This window comes from Meriones unguiculatus, chromosome 21 (genome assembly GCF_030254825.1).
Source record: "Meriones unguiculatus strain TT.TT164.6M chromosome 21, Bangor_MerUng_6.1, whole genome shotgun sequence".
Taxonomy (NCBI): domain Eukaryota; kingdom Metazoa; phylum Chordata; class Mammalia; order Rodentia; family Muridae; genus Meriones; species Meriones unguiculatus.
In genome coordinates, this window is record NC_083368.1 from 3928393 (window position 1) to 3947293 (window position 18901).

General features: G+C 39.3%; 1 protein-coding gene across 1 annotated transcript in view; it reads right to left on the reverse strand.

Moving 5' to 3' along the window:
- Lancl2 (LanC like glutathione S-transferase 2) overlaps positions 1–18901 on the reverse strand; it is a 57394-nt gene that overhangs the window by 10473 nt on the left and 28020 nt on the right. The window contains exons 3-6 of the mRNA XM_060373956.1: positions 18472–18679; positions 17510–17657; positions 16308–16454; positions 5989–6171 (exon numbers count right to left, since the gene is read on the reverse strand). Of these exons, the coding sequence (XP_060229939.1) occupies positions 5989–6171; positions 16308–16454; positions 17510–17657; positions 18472–18679 (686 nt within the window). The remainder of the gene's footprint in view (positions 1–5988; positions 6172–16307; positions 16455–17509; positions 17658–18471; positions 18680–18901) is intronic.

The following is an 18901-nucleotide window of genomic DNA, read 5'->3' on the forward strand; positions in this document are numbered from 1 at the left end:
GTAAATAATGACTAAACATTTACAAAGTATGGTGAAGGATGTAAATTTATGAATTCACCAAGTTTAAGAGGACTATCTTTTTTTTATTATTTTTTTTTATCAGTTACATTTTATTAACTCTGGATCCCAGCCATGTCCCGATCCCTCATTCCCTCCCAGTCCCTCCCTCCCTCCCTCATCTCCACCGTGCCCCTTTCCAAGTCCACTGATAGGGGGGACCTCCTCCCCATTCATCTGATCCTGTTTTATCAGGTATCTACAGGACTGGCTGCAAAGCCCTTCTCTGTGGCCTAACAGGACTGCTCCTCCCTTCGGGGGTGGGGAGACCAAAGAGCCAGTCATTGAGTTCCTGTTAGAAATAGTCCTTGTTCCCCTCACTTTGGGAAACCAATTGGTTACTGAGCTACCACAGGCTACATCTGAGTGGAGGTTCTAGGTTATATCCATACATGGTCCTTGGTTGAATGTCAGTCTCAGAAAAGACCCTGTGCCCAGATATATTTGGTCCTTGTGGGAGCTCCTATCCTTTCCCCATCAGACTAACTCCCCTTCTTTCTTATGGTTCCCTGTACTCTGCCAAAGGTTTGGTCATGAGTCTTTGCTTTGAAAACACTGCTAGTTAGCGTCTTTCAGATGCGCTCAGTAGACTCCTGTCATACGTTCAATGCACATCCCATCTGTCTTTCTAAACGAGGATTGATCATCTTACCCCATGTCCGCTCAATTGATTATCTTTTTTAGGTGTATAGATTTCATTATGTTTATCATATCTTATAGGTCTATATAAGCGAGTATATCCCATGTTTGTCTTTCTCCTTCTGGGATATTTCACTCAGAATGATCTTTTCTAGATCCCACCATTTGCCTGCAAATTTACTATCAACTCAACCCTTCCTGGCAGATAAGGTACCATAGACTTGTGCTGCTATCTCTACCTATTCCTACAGTTTGTCATCTTGAAACCCCTCTCTAGGTAAGGACCCTTGGGACTCAACATCGCTGTCCCCTGCTATCTGCATCATGCCTGAGGGCCTGGTGTCCTATACAAAGCCTCCACTCTCCAGGTACCCTCAAATCCTACATGGGCTCCCTGGGAACCACTTGCCCTACAGCTTCCCTCTGGCCCCTTCTCAGGGCTCCCTCTCTACATATGGACCCAAGACTCCCACTGCCAATTTCATGCTCCACTGCTCTCTGTGAAGTCCTGAGCAACTCCCACAGACTACTAAAGATTTCTACCTAACGTTAAAAGATTTTCAACTAGAAGGTCTACTACTGGGCTTAGAAAGTTCAGCTAACCTGAACTAATAAGCCCAGACTACTTCTGATACCCAATTTGAGCATCAGCACCAAACTGCTTCCAGACTGAACCTAAACTTCATTCAGCTAAAGACAATCCAGCAAGTTGGGGGTCATTGGAAATGGAAATCCAAACAGAGTCAACAAAGGAGAGACACAATTTCCATGCTAAAAAACATTTTCAACAGCCTAACTCTGGGTGTCTAGATCCCATTTCAATAGCACAAGCCACATGAAAAGCCAAAAGAATATATCATCACAAAAAAAGTAGTACTTTCATAGTCATAGACCCTTTAAGAAAGCAACTCAGATGATATACAAAACAATGACTTAAAAACAGCAACAATGCACATGAACAAGGGACTCAAAGGAACTATGAAAAAATACCAGAATAAAGACTGTGAAGCAGTGAGAGGAGCAGTGAAAACAATGTAAGATATGAAAATATAACAAAGAGAATCTCTGAAGAAAACCTAAAATGAATAACTCAGAGGACAGCCCCTTCCATAAAATTGGGTCAAGTTGAAGAGAGAATATCAGGTTTTGAAGGCAAAGTGGAGGAATTGGACCTCTGAGTTAAAGAAAATCCTAAATCCAATAGAAAAAAAGAAACAAAAAAAAGCACAAAAACAAAAATTTAACATAACATGAAGGAACTATTAAAACAAACAAACAAACAACCAAAATGAACCTACACATAATAAGTACAGAAGAAAGAGAAGAAATCCAGGCCAAAGGCATAGAAAATACTTTCCACAAAATTATACAGGAAAGCTTGCTCTTTTAATTAGGGTTTTATTGCTGTGAAGAGACAGCATGACCACAGCAACTCTTATAATGGAGAACATTTAGGGGCTGGCTTACAGTTTCAGAGGTTTAGTCTATTATTAATATGGCAGAAAGCATGGCAGCATGCAGGCAGACATGATGCTGGAGGAGCCGAGAGTTCTCCACCTTGATCCACAGGCAGCAGCAGGAGACTGCAGGACTGGGCATAGCTTGAACATGTATAATGCCTGCCTCCATAGTGACATACTTCCTCCAAGACCACACCCACCCCAACAAGGCCACACCTCCTAATAATGCCACTCTCTATGGCCAAGCATTCAAACACTTGAGTCTTTGGGGACAAACCTATTCAAACCACCACACTTCCCTGACCCAAAAAAAGAGATGATCATCAAGGTCAAAGAAGCATACGAAACACCAAAGAGACAGAACCAGAGAAGAAACTCATGTCAAAACACTAAATTTAAAGAATAATGGATACTGAAAGCTGTAATAAAGATCAAGTTACATAAAATGACTGCCCTATCAAAATATCAGCTAATTTTTAAATGCCTTTTTTAAGAAGTGTTTTTGAGAATTTCATATGTGTGTGCAGTATTTACATCATTTCTTCCTCTTCTCACTCCTTCCGTGTACCTCCCCAAGCCTTCTCAAATTCATAGCCTCTAAATAATTATTGTTTTACACACAAATACACACACATGTAACATGTTCAGATCATTTAGTGTTGCTCATAGATATGTATTTAGGGATGACTGCTTTGGATTGGATCCAAACTGAAATTTCCTAATTCAGGGCCTTGTGAGCTTTCCTCATTTATGTTAGGAATGGTGAAATCTTTGTGACTTTGAACTAGAAAAGGGGTTGAATTCTGTTAGCAAGGCTGTCCTACCAGGAGACTGAAAGGCTGTGAATTGTAGGCTCAAGTGGTCCCAAGAAGAAAGCAAGAACGTTAACAGCAACTGGGCTTGATGCATACTAGTACATCTCTTATCACCTGTCTGTCTGTTTATCTATCATCTAATCCATCAGTCTATAATCTATCATCCATGTATCTATTATATGTGTGTATATATACATATATATATATATATGGATAATAGGTAACTAGTATACATATGCATACATTATACCTATATATACATCCCTATTCAACTATATGTATACATTAGGAAATGTGTATATATTTGTTTCCTACTTAGCTGGCCATTCATATGGCATTTTGGTAAAGAAGCTGCCTGTTTTCTACCCTTATCTTAAAAACTTACCTGTGGCTGAATCTCTAAGTATTAGACAATTTCTGTGTCAGAGTCAATTTGAAGACAGCATAATACTGAATCTGTGATATGATCATTATTAATAATCTGTTACGAAGCTGTACAGTAAACAAGAGTACGTAGAGCAAAAAGAAATACAAATACATATGGTAGCATATGCTTGTAATCCCAGCACTCAAAGAGGCCTTGTCTACAAAGCAAGTCCAAGACAGCCAAAGCTATAGAGAGAAACTCTATCTTGAAAAACAAAGAAAGAAACAGCACTAAATGTCAATGCAACACAGGGCAGGGAGTCTCTTTGTTAGGGCCTTGATAGGGGAAGAGTCCATGAAACATATACTAGACTATCTATACACTAGTATAGAATTCTATCTATCTATCCTCCACCACCCACCCATGCATTCATCTGTATACACTTGTTTCCTAGTACATTGGTTTGGTAGGGTGGTCATTTTCATAGTACTTATTCTACCAATCTTTGAGTATAAAAGGTCTTCCCATCTTCTAATGTCTTTCCTAATTTCTTTCTTCAGACATAAGTTTTCACTATAGAGATTGTTTATCTCCTTAGTTACCTTTATTCCTACTTTTCTTTTTTTTTCAAGCTACTGTAAATGGTATTGTTTCCATGATCTTTTTCTCAGTATGTCTGTTGTTTCTGTATAGAAAGGCTATTAAATTTTTTTAAATTTTTTTATTAATTACACTTTATTTACTTTGTATCCCCCTTGTAGTTCCCTCCCTCCTCTCCTCCCAATCCCGCTCTTCCTCCTCCTTCTCCATGCATGCCCCTCCCCAAGTCCACTGATAGGGGAGGTCTTCTTTTCCTTCCTTCTGATCCTAGTCTGTTAGGTCTCATCAGGAGTGACTGCATTGTCTTCCTCTGTGGCCTGGTAAGGCTGCTCCCCCCTCAGGGGGAGGGAGCAGGCCAATCAGTTCATGTCAGAGACAGTCCCATTACTATGGAACCCACTAGGAGACTGAACTGTCATGGGCTATATCTGTGCAGGGGTTCTGGGTTATCTCCATTCATGCTACTTGGTTGGAGTATCAGTCTCAGGGAAGACCCATGTGCCCAGATTTTTTGGATCTGTTGCTCTCCTTGTGGAGCTCCTGTCCCCTCCAGGTCTTACTAACTCCTACTTCTTTCATAAGATTCCCTGCAATCTCCTCAAATTTGGCCATAAGTCTCAGCATCTGCTTTGATAGTCTGCAGGGCAGAGCGTTTCAGTGGCCCTCCATGCCAGGCTTCTAACTTATTCCCTGTTTTCTCCTTCTTCTGATGTCCATCCTCTTTGCCTTTCAGGGTGGGGACTGAGCATTTTATCCAGAGTCCTACCTCTTGATTAGTTTCTTTAGTGTGCAGATTTTAGTTGGTTTATCCTATAAGTTAGTATATACCATGTGTGTCTTTCTGCTTCTGGGATAGCTCACTCCGGATGATCTTTTCCAGTTCCCACCATTTATCTGCAAATTTCATGATTTCCTTGTTCTTTATTGCTGAGTAGTATTCCATTGTGTAGATGTACCATACTTTCTGTATCCATTCCTCAGTTGAGGGACATCTGGGTTGTTTCCAGCTTCTGGCTATTACAAATAAAGCTGCTAAGGCTACTAATTTTTTTTTTGCAAGGTGATTTTGTATCCTGCCACTTTGCTCAAAGGAGTGACCATTCATTTCTGGAAGTTTTCTAGTAGAATCTTTGAGATCTCTTCTGTATAAGATCATATCATCTGCAAATAAGGATAGTTTGATGTCTTTCAGACCTGTGTCCCTTTACTTTCTTTTTCCTAACTTATTGCTTTATAGTGAATGAAATACTATATTGAAAATAAGTGGGGATAGTGGACAGCTCTGTCTCAGTACTAATTTTTACTTATTTTTGGTTTTCTGTTTTTTTGGTGTTTTGTTGGTTTGTTTGTTTGAGACAAATCTTTCTCTATGTAACCCTGGCTGGCCTGGAACTTACTATGTAGACCTTGATTTTGCAGAGATCTGCTGGCCTCTGCCTCGCAAGCACTGGGACTAAAAGAGTGTACCACCATGCCCAGTTTTGTTCCCAATTTTAAACTAAAGAATACTGAGACTGGGAGACATAGTCTTCCCTAGGGAAGAATACAGCAGTTGGTTATCCAATATGAAATGGGTCAGCCCTGAAAACACATATACAAGTAGTGCCATGTAGACTGAACATATTGTTATTTATGTATTGGGAATATATATATGTACATATATCAACAATTAAGGAAAAAGAACAAGTATTTGAAAAAAAAGTCAGTGTATCCCAACATGGGAAGGGTTAGAGGAAGAAAAATAAAGGGAAAAATAATATTATTTTATAATCTCAAAAAATGATATCATATATATATATATAATTAAAATAAAAAGTCAGCTTTGTTAACCTGTACTTGTAACCAGCTCAAACATGATAAAAGGCAAAAGACCAGAACTGAAGGTTGCCTCCCGAGCCCCATTCATATTACTTGTCACATGCGTACTCACTAAGATTAAAGATTAAAATAGAAAACTAGTTTTCAGTGTACAAACACGCTATCCAGAAGCAATCTGGAAGCTGGTTGGTGAAGACTGCCCTGATATGTAGGCTAACAGAGAAGCACTCACCTGATAGGCCTGTAGGAGCATGTGGATGACTCCTGGAGCACCATGGCACCAGTGGACCAATCGATCTGTTTCATTGCTTAATGAAGATGGGTAATTTCCAGATCGGAATTTTTTGTGGCGCACATAATCAATGCTGGGCTTCACCATTTCTGTTAACGTTTCTTGGTCCACTTTTGCTTCTGGCTTTGAAGACACAAAAAGAAACAAATTTATTCTTCTGAAGTATTTTAGCATAGCTAATCTTATAAATCTTACTAATGATTCATAAAACCAAGGAAGATTAAAATTCAATCCTGTGACTCCCCACACCCACAAATACCCTCCCCCAACACTTAGTGCTTTTTTGTTTGGTTCAATTCTTTGAAATCTTGAATATATCAGTATTCCAATGCATTGAACGTATTTCTCTATTTTGTGATGAACTGAGACCAACAACTGAACTAACTCCATCCTACAAAGTAGTAAACTGAAGGACTCTCTAAGGAACCCTGAACTATAAAAGATGTGTGTGTGTGTGTGTGTGTGTGTGTCTGTGTGCTGGCTAACTACTAATATTTCACTTCCTTCCATGTGGCTCTTGCCTCCTAAAGGTCACATACAACATACCTCCTAACTATTATCTTGCTCTTTTACTTGGCAAATTACTTAATCTCCATTTCTTTATAAGTAAATCAGAATAACTAGCTCCATATGAAAATACATGCTTGTCTCCATGCAGTAATTTGTATAATAATGGTTATTCCTTACTGAAATCATTCCCTATATTGAATTAAGATTCCCTTAACTCTACCCAAAGTTTGGCTAAGTCTCAGCAGGGTAGAGTCTTTCAGGGGTCCTCTTTGGTAGGCTCCTGTCCTATTCCCTGTTTTCCTCCTCTTCTGATGTCTATCCTCTTTGCCTTTCCGAATGAGTACTGAGCATCTTACCCATAGTCATCCTCCTCGATTAGCTTTAGGTGTACAGATTTTAGTATATTTATTCTATATAATATGTCTAATATCCACTTATGATTGAGTATGTACCCTGTGTGTCTTTCTGCCTCTGGGATACCTCACTCAGGATGATCCTTTCTAGTTCCCACCAAGTGCCTGGAAATTTCATAATTTCCTTGTTTTTGTTTGCTGAGTAGTATTCCACTGTGTGAATATACCACAATTTCTGTATCCATTATTCAACGGAGGGACATCTGGGTTGTTTCCAGCATCAGGATATTACAAATAAAGCTGCAACAAACATGATTGAGCAAATGTCCTTGTTGTATACTTGAGCATCTTTTGGATATATGCCTAGGAGTGGTATAACTGGATCTTGAGGTAGCACTATCCCTAATTTTCTGAGAAAGAGCCAGATTGATTTCCAAAGTGGTTGTACAAGTTTACATTCCCACCAACAATGGAGGAGGGTTCCCCTTTCTCTACATCCTGTCCACAGGTGTTTTCACTTAAGTTTTTGATCTTAGCCATTCAGATGAGTGTAATCATAGGGTCCTTTTGATTTCATCTCCCTGATGACTAAGGATATTGAGCATTTCTTTAAATGTCTCTCTACCACTCAATATCCCTCTGTTGAGAATTCTGTTTAGCTCTGTACCCATTTTTTAATTGAGTTACTTGATTTGTTACTATTTAAATTCTTGAGTTCTTTATATATTCTGAATATTAACCCTCTGTCAGATACAGGGTAGGTGAAGATCTTTTCCCAATCTGTAGGCTGTTGTTTTGTTCTGACAATAGTGTCCTTTGCATTACAGAAGCTTTTCATTTTCATGAGGTCCCATTTATTGATTGTTGATCTTAGATCCTGTGCTGTTGGTGTTCTGTTTAGGAAGTTGTCTCCTTGGCCAATGAGTTCAAGGCTCTTCCCACTTTTTCTTCTAAAAGGTTTAATATGTCTGATTTTATGTTGAGGTCTTTGATCCACTTGGACTTCACTTTTATTCAGGTGAATAAGTATGGATCTATTCCCATTTTTCGACATGTAGACATCCAGTTCGACCAGCACCATTTGTTAAAGATGCTATCTTTTATCCATTATATACTTTTGCATCTTTGTCACAAATCAGGTGTCCATAAGTGTGTGAGTTTATTTCAGGGTCTCTATTCGAATCCACTGATTCACTACTCGGGATCTATGCCAGTACCATAAAGTTTTTACTAGTGTTATTCTACAGTACAGGTTGAAATCAGGGATGGAGATACCTCCGAAAGATCTTTGTGAGGATTGTTTTAACAACTCTGGGTTTATTGTTATTCCGTATGAAGTTGAAAATTTTTCTTTTAAGCTCTTTTAAAGAATTGTGTTGGAGGATGGACACTGGAAGAAGGAGAAAACAGGAAACAGTATAGGAGCCTATCACAGTGGGCCTCTGAAAGACTCTACCCAGTGGTGTATCAAAGCAGATGCTGAGACACAAAACCAAACTTTCGAAGAGTGCAGGGAATCTTATGAAAGAAGGGCGAGATATTTAAGATCTGGAGAGAATAGGAGCTCCACAAGGAGAGCAACAAAACCAAAATATCTGGACACAGGGCTCTTTTCTGAGATGATACTCCAACCAAGGACATTTCATACATAGAACATAGATCCCCTGCTCAGACGTAGCCCATGGCAACTCAGTATCCAAGTGAGTTCTCTAGTAATAGGAACAGGGACTGTCTCTGACATGAACTCAATGGCTGGCTCTTTGACCACCTCCCCCTGAGGGGGGAGCAGCCTTGCCAGGTCACAGAGGAGAACAATGCAGCAAGTCCTAATGAAACCTGATAAGCTAGGGTCAGATGGAAGGGGAGAAGAACCCTCCTATCAGGGGACATGGAGTGGGGCTTAGGAGGCGATGAGGGAGGGAGGATGGGATTGGAAGGGAATGAGGGAGGGGCTAAAGCTGGGATACAAAGGGAATAAACTGTAATTAATATGAAAAATGAATTTAAAACAAATTTAAAAAACTAAAATGAGTAATAAAAAAAACAATAATGTCAGGAAAGAAAAAAAAGAATTGTATTGCTAATTTGATGGGAATTGCCTTGAATCTGTAGATTGATTTTTGATGGCCATTTTTACTGTGTCAATCCTGCCAGGCCATGAGCATGGGAGATCTTTTCATTTTCTGATACCTTCTTCTATTTCTTTGAGACTGGAAATTTTTTTCATACAAGTCTTTGACTTGCTTGGTTAGGTTTACACCAAGGTACTTTATATCCTTTGTGGCTATTGTGAAGGGTGTTGTTTCCCTAATTTCTTTCTCAACCCTTTAGTCTTTTGTATACAGGAGGGTTTCTGATTTTTTTAAGTTAATTTTGTATCCGGCCATTTTGCTGAAGGTGTTTATCAGCTGTAGGAGTTCCCTGGTAGAATTTTTAGGGTCACTCATGTATATTATCATATCATCTGCAAATAGTAATACTTTGACTTCTTCCTTTCTAATTTGTATCCCCTTGATCTCCTTTAGTTGTCTTATTGCTCTAGGTAGGACTTTGAATACTATGTTGAAGAGATATGGAGAAAGTGGGCAGCCTTGCCTTGTCCTTGATTTCAGTGGGATTGATTTAATTTTCTCTCTATTTAGTTTGATATTAGCTATAGGCTTGCTCTATATTGCTTTTACTATGTTTAGGTATGTGCCTCGTATCTCTGATCTCTCCAAGACTTTAAATATGAATGGGTGTTGGATTTTGCCAAATGCTTTTTCAGCATGTAAGGAAATGATGATGTTTTTCTCCTTCAGTTTCTTTATATGGTGGATTATTTTGATGGATTTCTATATACTGAACCAACTTTGCATTCCTGGGATGAAGCCTACTTGGTCATAGGGGATAATATCTTTGATGTGTTTTTGGATTCAGTTTGCAAGTATTTTGTTGAATATTTTTGCATCAATGTTCATAAGGGAGATTGGCCTGAAATTCTTTCTTTGTTGGGTCTTTGTGAGGTTTAGGTACCAAGGTGACTGTGGCTTCATAGAATGAGTCTGGTAGTGTTCCTTCTGTTTGTGGAATATTTTGAAGAGTATTGGTGTTATCTCCTCTTTGAAGGTCTAGTGGAATTCTCTGTTGAAACCATCTGGCCCTGGGCTTCTAATGCATGTGAAACTTTTGATGATGGCTTCTATTTCCTTAGAGGATATAGGACTATTTAATTGATTTACCTGGTCTCGATTCAGCTTTGGCAAGTGGAATTGATCAAGACAATTACACATTTCATTTAGACTTTCAAATTCTGTGACCCTATAGGCTTTTGAAGACAGACCTGATTGTTTGGGTTTCTTCAGCGGCTGTTGTTATGTTCCCCTTTTCATTTCCGATTTTGTTGATTTGGATAGTGTCTCCTGCCTTTTAGTTAGTTTGGCTAACGGTTTGTCTATCTGGTTGATTTTCTCAAAGAACCAGCTTTTGCTTGCATGGATTCTTTGAATTGTTTTATTTGCTTCCAATTTATTGATTTTACCCTGAGTTTAATTATTTGCAGCCATCTACTCCTCTTTGTTATCTCTGTTTCTTTTTTTCCCCCCTAGGGCTTTTAGGTGAGCCATTAAGTTGCTTGAATGAGAGGTTTCGAATTTCTTCTTGAAGGTGCTTAGTGCTATGAAATTTCCTCTTAGCACTGGTTTCGTTGAGTCCCATAAGTTTGGGTATGTTGTGCCTTCATTGTGGGAAGACTTAAATTTCTTTATTTCTTCCCTAACCCAGCTGACAATGAGTAATGAGCTGTTCAGTTTCCATGTGTGTGTAGGCTTTTTGCTATTTCTGTTATTGTTGAGGTCCAGCTTTAGTCCATGGTGGTTAGATAGGATACAAGGGATTATTTCAATCTTCTTGTATCTGCTGAGGCTTGCTTTGGGTCCAACTACGTGGTCTATTTTGGAGAACGTTCCATGAGATGCTGATTAGAAGGTAAATTCTTTTGTGTTTGGGTGTAAGTTTCTGTAGATGTCTGTTAGGTCCACTTGATTCATGACCCCTATTAGAGTCATTGTTTCTTCATTTAATGTCTGTTTTGTTGACCTGTCCTTTGTTGAGAGTGGGGTGTCAAAGTCTCCCACAATTAATGTGTGGGGATATACGTGTGGTTTCGGTTTTATTAATGTTTCTTTTACAGATGTGGTTGCCCTTGTATTTGAGGCATAGATGTTCAGAATTGTGATGTCTTCCAGGTAGAATTTTCTCTTGATGAGTATGAAGTGTCCTTCCCCATCTCTTTTCATTAATTTTGGTTGAAAGTCTATTTTATTAGATATTAGAATGGCTACTCCTGCTTGCTTCTTGGGTCCTTTTGCTTGGAAAACCATCTTCCAGCCCTTTACTCTCAGGTAATGTCTAAGTCTTTGTGACTTAGGTATGTTTCTTGTATGCAACAGATTGTTGGGTTTTGTTTACAGGTACATTCTGTTAGTCTGTGTCTTTTTATTGGAGAATTGAGTCCATTGATGTTGAGCGAGATTAATGACCAGTGGCTTTAATTTAGATCCTTTGATTTTGATGTTGGCTCTGGGAGTGTGTTTGTGTGCTTGGCTACTTTTTGTTTTGCTGTAGTGAGGTTAATTATTTCCGGTGTTTTCTTGAAAGTAGTTAGTTTTCTTGGGTTGTATTTTTCCTTCTAGTATCTTCTGTAATGATGGATTTGTATGTAGGTGTTGTTGAAATTTGTTTTTGTGTTGAATATCTTGTTTTCTCCATCTATGAGGACTGAAAGTTTTTCTGGGTATAGTAGCCTGGGCTGACATCTGTGTTCTCTTAGGGTCTGCATGATATCCATCCAGGCCATTCTGGCTTTCATAGTCTCTGTTCAGAAGTCAGGTGTGAGTCTGATAGGTTTGCCATTGTATGTTACTTGGCCTTTTTCCCTTGCAGCTTTTAGTATTTTTTTCTTTGTTCTGTATGCTTTCCATTTTGATTATTATGTGGTGGGAGGATTTTCTTTTCTGGTCTAATTTATTAGGTGTTCTGTAGGCCTCTTGTAAGCTTATAGGCCTCTCCTTTAAGTTGGGGAAATTTTCTTCTGTGATTTTGTTGAAAATATTTTCTGCGCCTTGGTGGAAGGAATCTTCTTTTTCCTCTATTCATATCATTCTTAGGTTTTGTCTTTTCATGTTGTCTTGGATTTCTTAGATGGTTTGTGTCAGGAATTTTTTAGATTTTTTATTTTCTTTGACGGATACATCTATTTTTTTTACATTGTATCTTCCACCCCTGTGTGTCTTTCTTCCATCTCTTGTAGTCTGTTGGTTATGCTTACCTCTGTAGTTCCTGTTTTCTTTCCTAAGTTCTCCCTCTCCATGATTTCCTCTGTGTTTTCTTTAATTTTTCCAATTCTATCTTCAGATCTTGCACCATTTTGTTGATTTCATTCACCTGTGTGACTGTATTTTCCTTCAATGCTGTTTGTTTGAACATTCCTCTCTTTTTTTTATTTCTTTCAATGATTTAATCATTTTCTCTCTGAAAGCCACAAACTGTTTGGCTGCATCTTCCTATATTTCTTTATGGATGGCCATAATTTGTTTGAGTTTATCTTCCTCTAATTCTTTACACATTTCATTTGTTTCCTCCATTAACCTCTTCATAAGCATAGATGTAAGGTCATCTTTTTGAATTTCACTGTCCAGGGTTGCTTGCCCCTGGATAACTGGCCTCTACCCATCTGGCTGTCTCAAGTGTTGGCTGTTAATTTCTGGTGACTGCTGGGGTCCTGGGGAGAATTCCCTTAGCAGGGTTCTGAAGGAGGCCTTCTCCACTTTTTGGTATGGTCTACCGAATGGCGGTGCTTCTCAGGAATTGCCACAGTTCACCTCAGTTGTATGGACCTGTGTGGTAACTGCTCTCCTCACACCAGGAGAAGTCCTGAAGATAGCTGCCCTGCTGCTGGGTTTCTTGCTCTGAAAATAGTCAACTACTGTTGCTGCTCATATGCTGTGTTTCCTGGGCACAGCTGTCTTGAAGAACCAGGAAGCCCTGCGGTTTCCTCAGTTTAGCTGGGGCTAACTGGTTGTACCTTGGCTCTCAGGCTTCTGTGGGTCTGAGGTTGGAGCTGTATGCCCCAGTAATCTAGAGGTAATCAGTGGTAGGTGAGCACAAATGCTCATGTGTACAGCTAGAGTCTGGAGCCTGCAGGGACCCAGAAACTTTTCTGGATCTGGGTGTCCTGAGGTCAGATCTGATGTTTCCCCCACCTTGGGGTTTCCTCCCAACAGGAAGACCCAGTCTGTAGTGTTTGGGGGTCCATAGTTCCATCTGGGATGTCGAGTTGAGCATGCAGGTAGAGTGGGTCCACCTTGCTGGTGATTGGGACTTTTGGGGAACTTTTTGGGGTGGGGTGGGAGGATCAGCTGAGTGCCCTGAGATCAGACCTGCTGTTTCCCTCACTTGGGGATTTCCCCCGACAGAGAAACCCAGTCTCTGGTGACCTGGGGCCTACAGTTCATTCTGGGATAGTGATCAGAGCACACAGACATGTGGCTCTGGGCTGGCGACCAAACACCTGCCAGGACCCGGGAACTCTTCTGTGGTTTAGTTGGGTGACCTGAACACAACTGATTCCCACACTGTGGGGTTTCCTCTCACCTGGGAAACACAATCGCTGGTTTTTCAGGGCCCAGAGTTCTATCACTGCGCCATCCCTGCTGTGCTGCTGGTCAAAAACAGTGTCCTCCTGGAGCTGCCATCTTGGAACCCCCCATTGTGTTCTTTCTAGACAAAACTACTAAACTACTGCTTGATGGTAAGACAAGGAATTGAGTGGTATATTATTTTCTACAAGTCTGACATGAGACCATGGTGGCTACCAGGCTGCAAATGTAAGGAAGAGTTAGACTTCAAGGCTGAAAGCAGTCTGTTTTGTCTCCAAGAAGAGATAATGCTATACAAGTCTGAAGTCACTTCTAGAAAACAACCTCTTCCTTGCCAGAAGTCAGTCTTTTGTTGTTTTGGGAACTTCAATTGACTAGCTGAGCTCACCTTTATTCTGAAGAGAAAGTTGCTTTGCTCAAAGTGAAACAATTTAAATGAATATCTCAACTCGTCTCAAAATAACCTCAAAGAAATGTCCAGGATAAGTTTAACTAAGTACCTAGCTGCGATGCCTCAGGGTAAAAGTAAGCATAAAATTAAGCATTACAGAAGCACAGCCAGTATTTTTAATGAGGTCTTGAAAATGCCTATTGTCTATACATCTTTTATCTGGGATAGGTATGTGTCATGTTCTGAAATGTAAAGTACCCCACCACCCAAACTGGTCAAGCTGTTTTAGGAAGCCCTGGAACCCTGAAGAGGTATGCCCTAGAACCCTTAAGAGGTATGCCCTAGCTGAAGGAAGTGAGTCATTGAGGGGTAGCCTTTGCTCCTGGCCTGAACTCTCTGACTGCTGATGCCTCATGTTCCTCAGCATCATGCTTTCCCCTCATGTTCCCAGCACCATACTATCTTCACCTGGAATGGCTTGTATCTTCATCAACCCGAGTCAAGTAAGTTCTTTTATCCTTAAGTTGCTTTTTGCTGAGATTTTATCACAGCTATTAGGCAGCTAAGTTAAATATAAGCAGGATCAGGACATTGGGGCTGGCTTCTTCCTCTAAACAATAGCTTGTAAAGCTCAGGACTAGAACTCAGGACTCTAGTAACAGGTCAGAGGAATAGGATCTCAGGGAAGAGACATGGCATCCTGAATTGTCCTCAAGTTCCCTGACTGATAACTCTCTAGACCTGGCTTCTAGAGCACTAAACCTCATAAGATTATTGTTTAACAGGAAGCTTTTTGATAAATAACACAGCTATAGTTTTGTTCCCTCTTTAAAGGGACGAAATAGGACAAAAGGCCCTCGGGAATGCTGTTTGACCCAGAGACTTTAGAAATAGTATAAAACCTAACTAAAATGCAGATGGCCCCTCTGCCATTTTATAATTTGAGTGTATGCTCCTATCTGAAATAATGTACCTATACTACATTTTATATGTGTCTGATCTGAAGGTTTTCAATAGATCACAATGACTTTGGGAAGTGAGAGGAGTAGAGTGAGAGCCCAGTCACACAGCAACAACAGAAAATTACTAAATCATTGTCTCCAAAAGGAAGTTTTCATCTTTTGTCTGGGGTAGAGGCCGTACTGCCCATTGTTGTGAGAGAGAGAGGTGGAAGTGTCTGAGGCCAACAGTGCAACATATGATCCCACGTGACATGTGGAATTCAACTCCCTCTGCTCTCTTCTAGCCTGGCTTTCTCTTATTAACAAAGGTCATTTCTGTATTATCAAACCCAATTCCTTCTGTTGCTAGTAGGAATCACTGGAAGGAAAAGTTTAACAGGTCTAACAGGTCTCCTTAGAAATAGTTAAAGGAGCCCACTACAGTGCCTTCACCTAGACACAGATAGATATATGCCTGATGCAGCTTCTGTGGTACAAGTCACTAACGTTTCACCAGTTCTATGGTTCTTCAGGAGAAATGAGCTGGTTTCTTGCTGACAATCTCCTCAGGCATTTCTGTGTGGGTTTCTGCCCTGTTATGTCATCTGCCATTTTTTAATTTATTTCAGCTTATATCTTTTCATTTTGGGCTCCTATATCTCTCCCAGTTTCATCAAAGGATTAGAATTTCTGTTTTTTGTTCTTCCTGTTATTTAAAAAACAAAAAAAAGTTGTAAGACAACTTTTTGTCCTGCCACTGCAAAAATGGATTTCCATTTTTCAAATGTAATTGGAAATATTTTCATATAGACTACACTGACAGCCTTCTAAATGACAACCAATAGATGGCATGACCACAGAACATTTGGTAGAGTACAGAGGCCATAGAACATGTGGTGTAGACAGAGAATATGTACATTCAGCTCTCAATACAGGCTTCATCACACCATTTAGCCACCTCTGTAAAGGGAACAAGCCAGCTCCATCACAGTACTTAGCTATGTCTATAAAAGCTGGCACATGTTTCTAAATATAACAGTTACTACACAGTGCTTTTATGTACTTCATCTTAAAAGCAAAGAAGGAAAGTTTTTACAATTTGTATTTATCTTAAAGAACAAAACCAACCTAAGTGTCTGCATCCAAAACACATAACCTCCATTAAGGAGTTCCTGTCTCAATCAGCAGGATGAGGACAGAAGGAAGCTGTGGGTGATATGCAACTACTCTTATACAAATTATATACAGAATTAGATACTTTTAGGAATTCATTGCTGTAAAGTAAAGTTAATTATCTGTGAGTCAAAGTAGGAACCATTAACTCAGCCTATTTTGTCTCTATGAAGAATTTAATCCCCCATTCATATTGGTCTAATATACTGAAATATGATTATTATATTTATTATCCCACAGAATTGTCACTTACCTGCATTAACATGTAGTAGATGCCAGACATACCATGGGCTGCTCCAACATATTGCTTCCTGTGCCACTGATATAACAGAGGACAACGCTCAGTTTTCCTTTCTTCCCTTGACAGAGTCTTTCCTGACTCAATAATAGCAGTGACTACCTATAGAGACAAGGAGACATAAGAAATCAAAACAACTTTCAAGCATCTTCATCTACTCTAATTAACATTAGTGCATGGGCATATTAAATCAAATTTTAAGCAGCCATTATCTAACAATTGCTTTTATTTAATAAATTCAGACAAAGAAGAAATAATGCTTAAGGAGAAATACATATTAAGAAATCTACCAATAGAATTCAAGTTCTTAGTATGAAAAGTTGACTAAATTTTATTGAGCCTTTCTAATAAAAACTATTCCAAACTTTGCACTTGCTTCATAGTTGTAACATTTTCCCTGAAAGGTAGCAAATCATCTTCAAGATAGGGTGCACACAGTAGCTTCATTGATGAGGGAGGGTCTTCTGTGTTATGGTCTAACGTCTGAAACAACTATGTGGTAAAGACTCACTTTAGTAAAGTGCTGCAGGTTTTAGATGGGTATTTGGCCTTCTAGCCAGTTATCTAAGTTGTTGGAATGAGATGTGAGCAGACCTTAAAGTGAGCACCTTGTAAATGGAACCCTGACAAAGGGAACTTTCCTGACAAAGGAAGCTGTTTCTTTTCCCTTTGCAAGCAGGCTAAGGGTGTCAAGCTCTATTTGGTTATGTGGATAAGGGTATACGTAGAGGACAGGAGAACAAAATGAAAGAGTATGGACACCAAATCATAGTCATCTTATTCTAACACTATGAAGCTGAACTGTATAGTTCCAGTGAAACACAACCTAACCAATCAAAGATGTTTGAGAAAAAGGTAACTATTTCTAAAAAATATATACATTTTAGGAGATGCTTTAAAAATTAATCCCACTGGGTAGTGGCAGCACAAACCTTTAATCCCAATACTTGGGAGGCAGAGGCAAACGGATCTCTGTGACTTCGGTGCCAGCCGAGTCTACAGAGTGAGTTTCAGGACAGCCAGGGCTGCACACAGAAACTCTGTCTCGAAAAACCAAAAAATTAAAATAAAATAAAGTAAATTAATCCCACCTAGAAGCAGAGGCTGGGTATTAACATAAGTGTATGCTAACAGTAGTTCCAGCAGGCCCACAATACCTCTTTAATAGCTGTCTCACCAACAGTGCCGGGGCCAATCTCTGTGTTCAGGTACAGTAAAGCATACAGGTAACCTGCCCGTCCGAATAACAGCTCATCAGGAAGCTCTGATTCTTGACTGACAATGGTTCTATGCATCTGTAGAAGTCTAAGCAACAAGACAAAGGGTTATCCTTCAAAATGTCTGAAAACTCTCAATTATGACTAAAAATAAACCCAAGTTCATAAAAAAATTAGAACATCTTTCAGTTCCTGTTTCAAATTAACAAATTAAGAAGAAAAATTTATGGGTTAGAAATATACATCAGTGTTAAAAGTATATGAAGTCCTGAACTCAATCTCCAGCTCTGAAAAAAATTCTTTCAGCCCCAAATTTCCACCTTTTTATTACTCTAAACCATACAGTGAAAACAGAGTTAACACCTTAAAATCTATTGTTAGAAGAAAGTGGTGTAAAATCTAAGTAAAGATGGAACTGAGATGTGGGTACTGCTTAGGCAAGACTAAGTCACTTTATCTTTCAACATCACACATCCACACATGCCAACTACTCTACCAGATCAAGGGAGGGACCTTGCTTCCTGCTTACTAAAGAATACAAACTGACCAAAGCAAAGCCTTCACAGTCTATCATCATTCTCTCATCGCCATAACTAAGAACTAAAGACTGATCTCAGGATTAGTTGCTCTCAAACTATTTTCATGAACATGAACTCACTTTCATGCATTGAAGACAACCAAAAATTGTTTGGAAATGATTACTAAAGTCCCACTGAAATTAAGACACACTCATGTTTATATGGAAAAAGACCACATGATCCTACCACTAAGACCAACATACTTCACTTTTGAGAGAGACCTCTTTGCAACTGCAGATTAGAAAATAGTTTAATTGTTGAAACTTTTTCCACAGTAATTCTTCAATGAAACATTTGGAGACATTTCCAGTTTTTAAAACTCACTTGGTGATGCATTCCTGGGACTCACATTCACTTTTGAGTTTATGATATATCACAGCTCCCACAGCAAGGGGCCCAGCATCTCCACAAAGGAAAGTGACTTTTCGACCACTCAAATTTCGGAGTGTTCTCTTCACGTAATCCAGGGATCGAAGCAGGTAGGTCTGGTCACCAGTGACCCGGTACAACTGCAGGTACAAAAGCGCTATGCCTGGAATGATTCCCACCCCCCAAAGAAAAACATTACTATCTTGAGGAGGTTATTTTATAATTACAGAAAATATCTTCTACAAAGACTCTGTACTCTGAAACGGATAACATAAAAATAACAAAAAGTATACTTTAATTTATTTCAGAAAACTGAAACCACTGAAAGCAAAAAGACATAAAAATTAGGGTGGAAAAATCCATAAAACAGGTTGAAATTTATTAT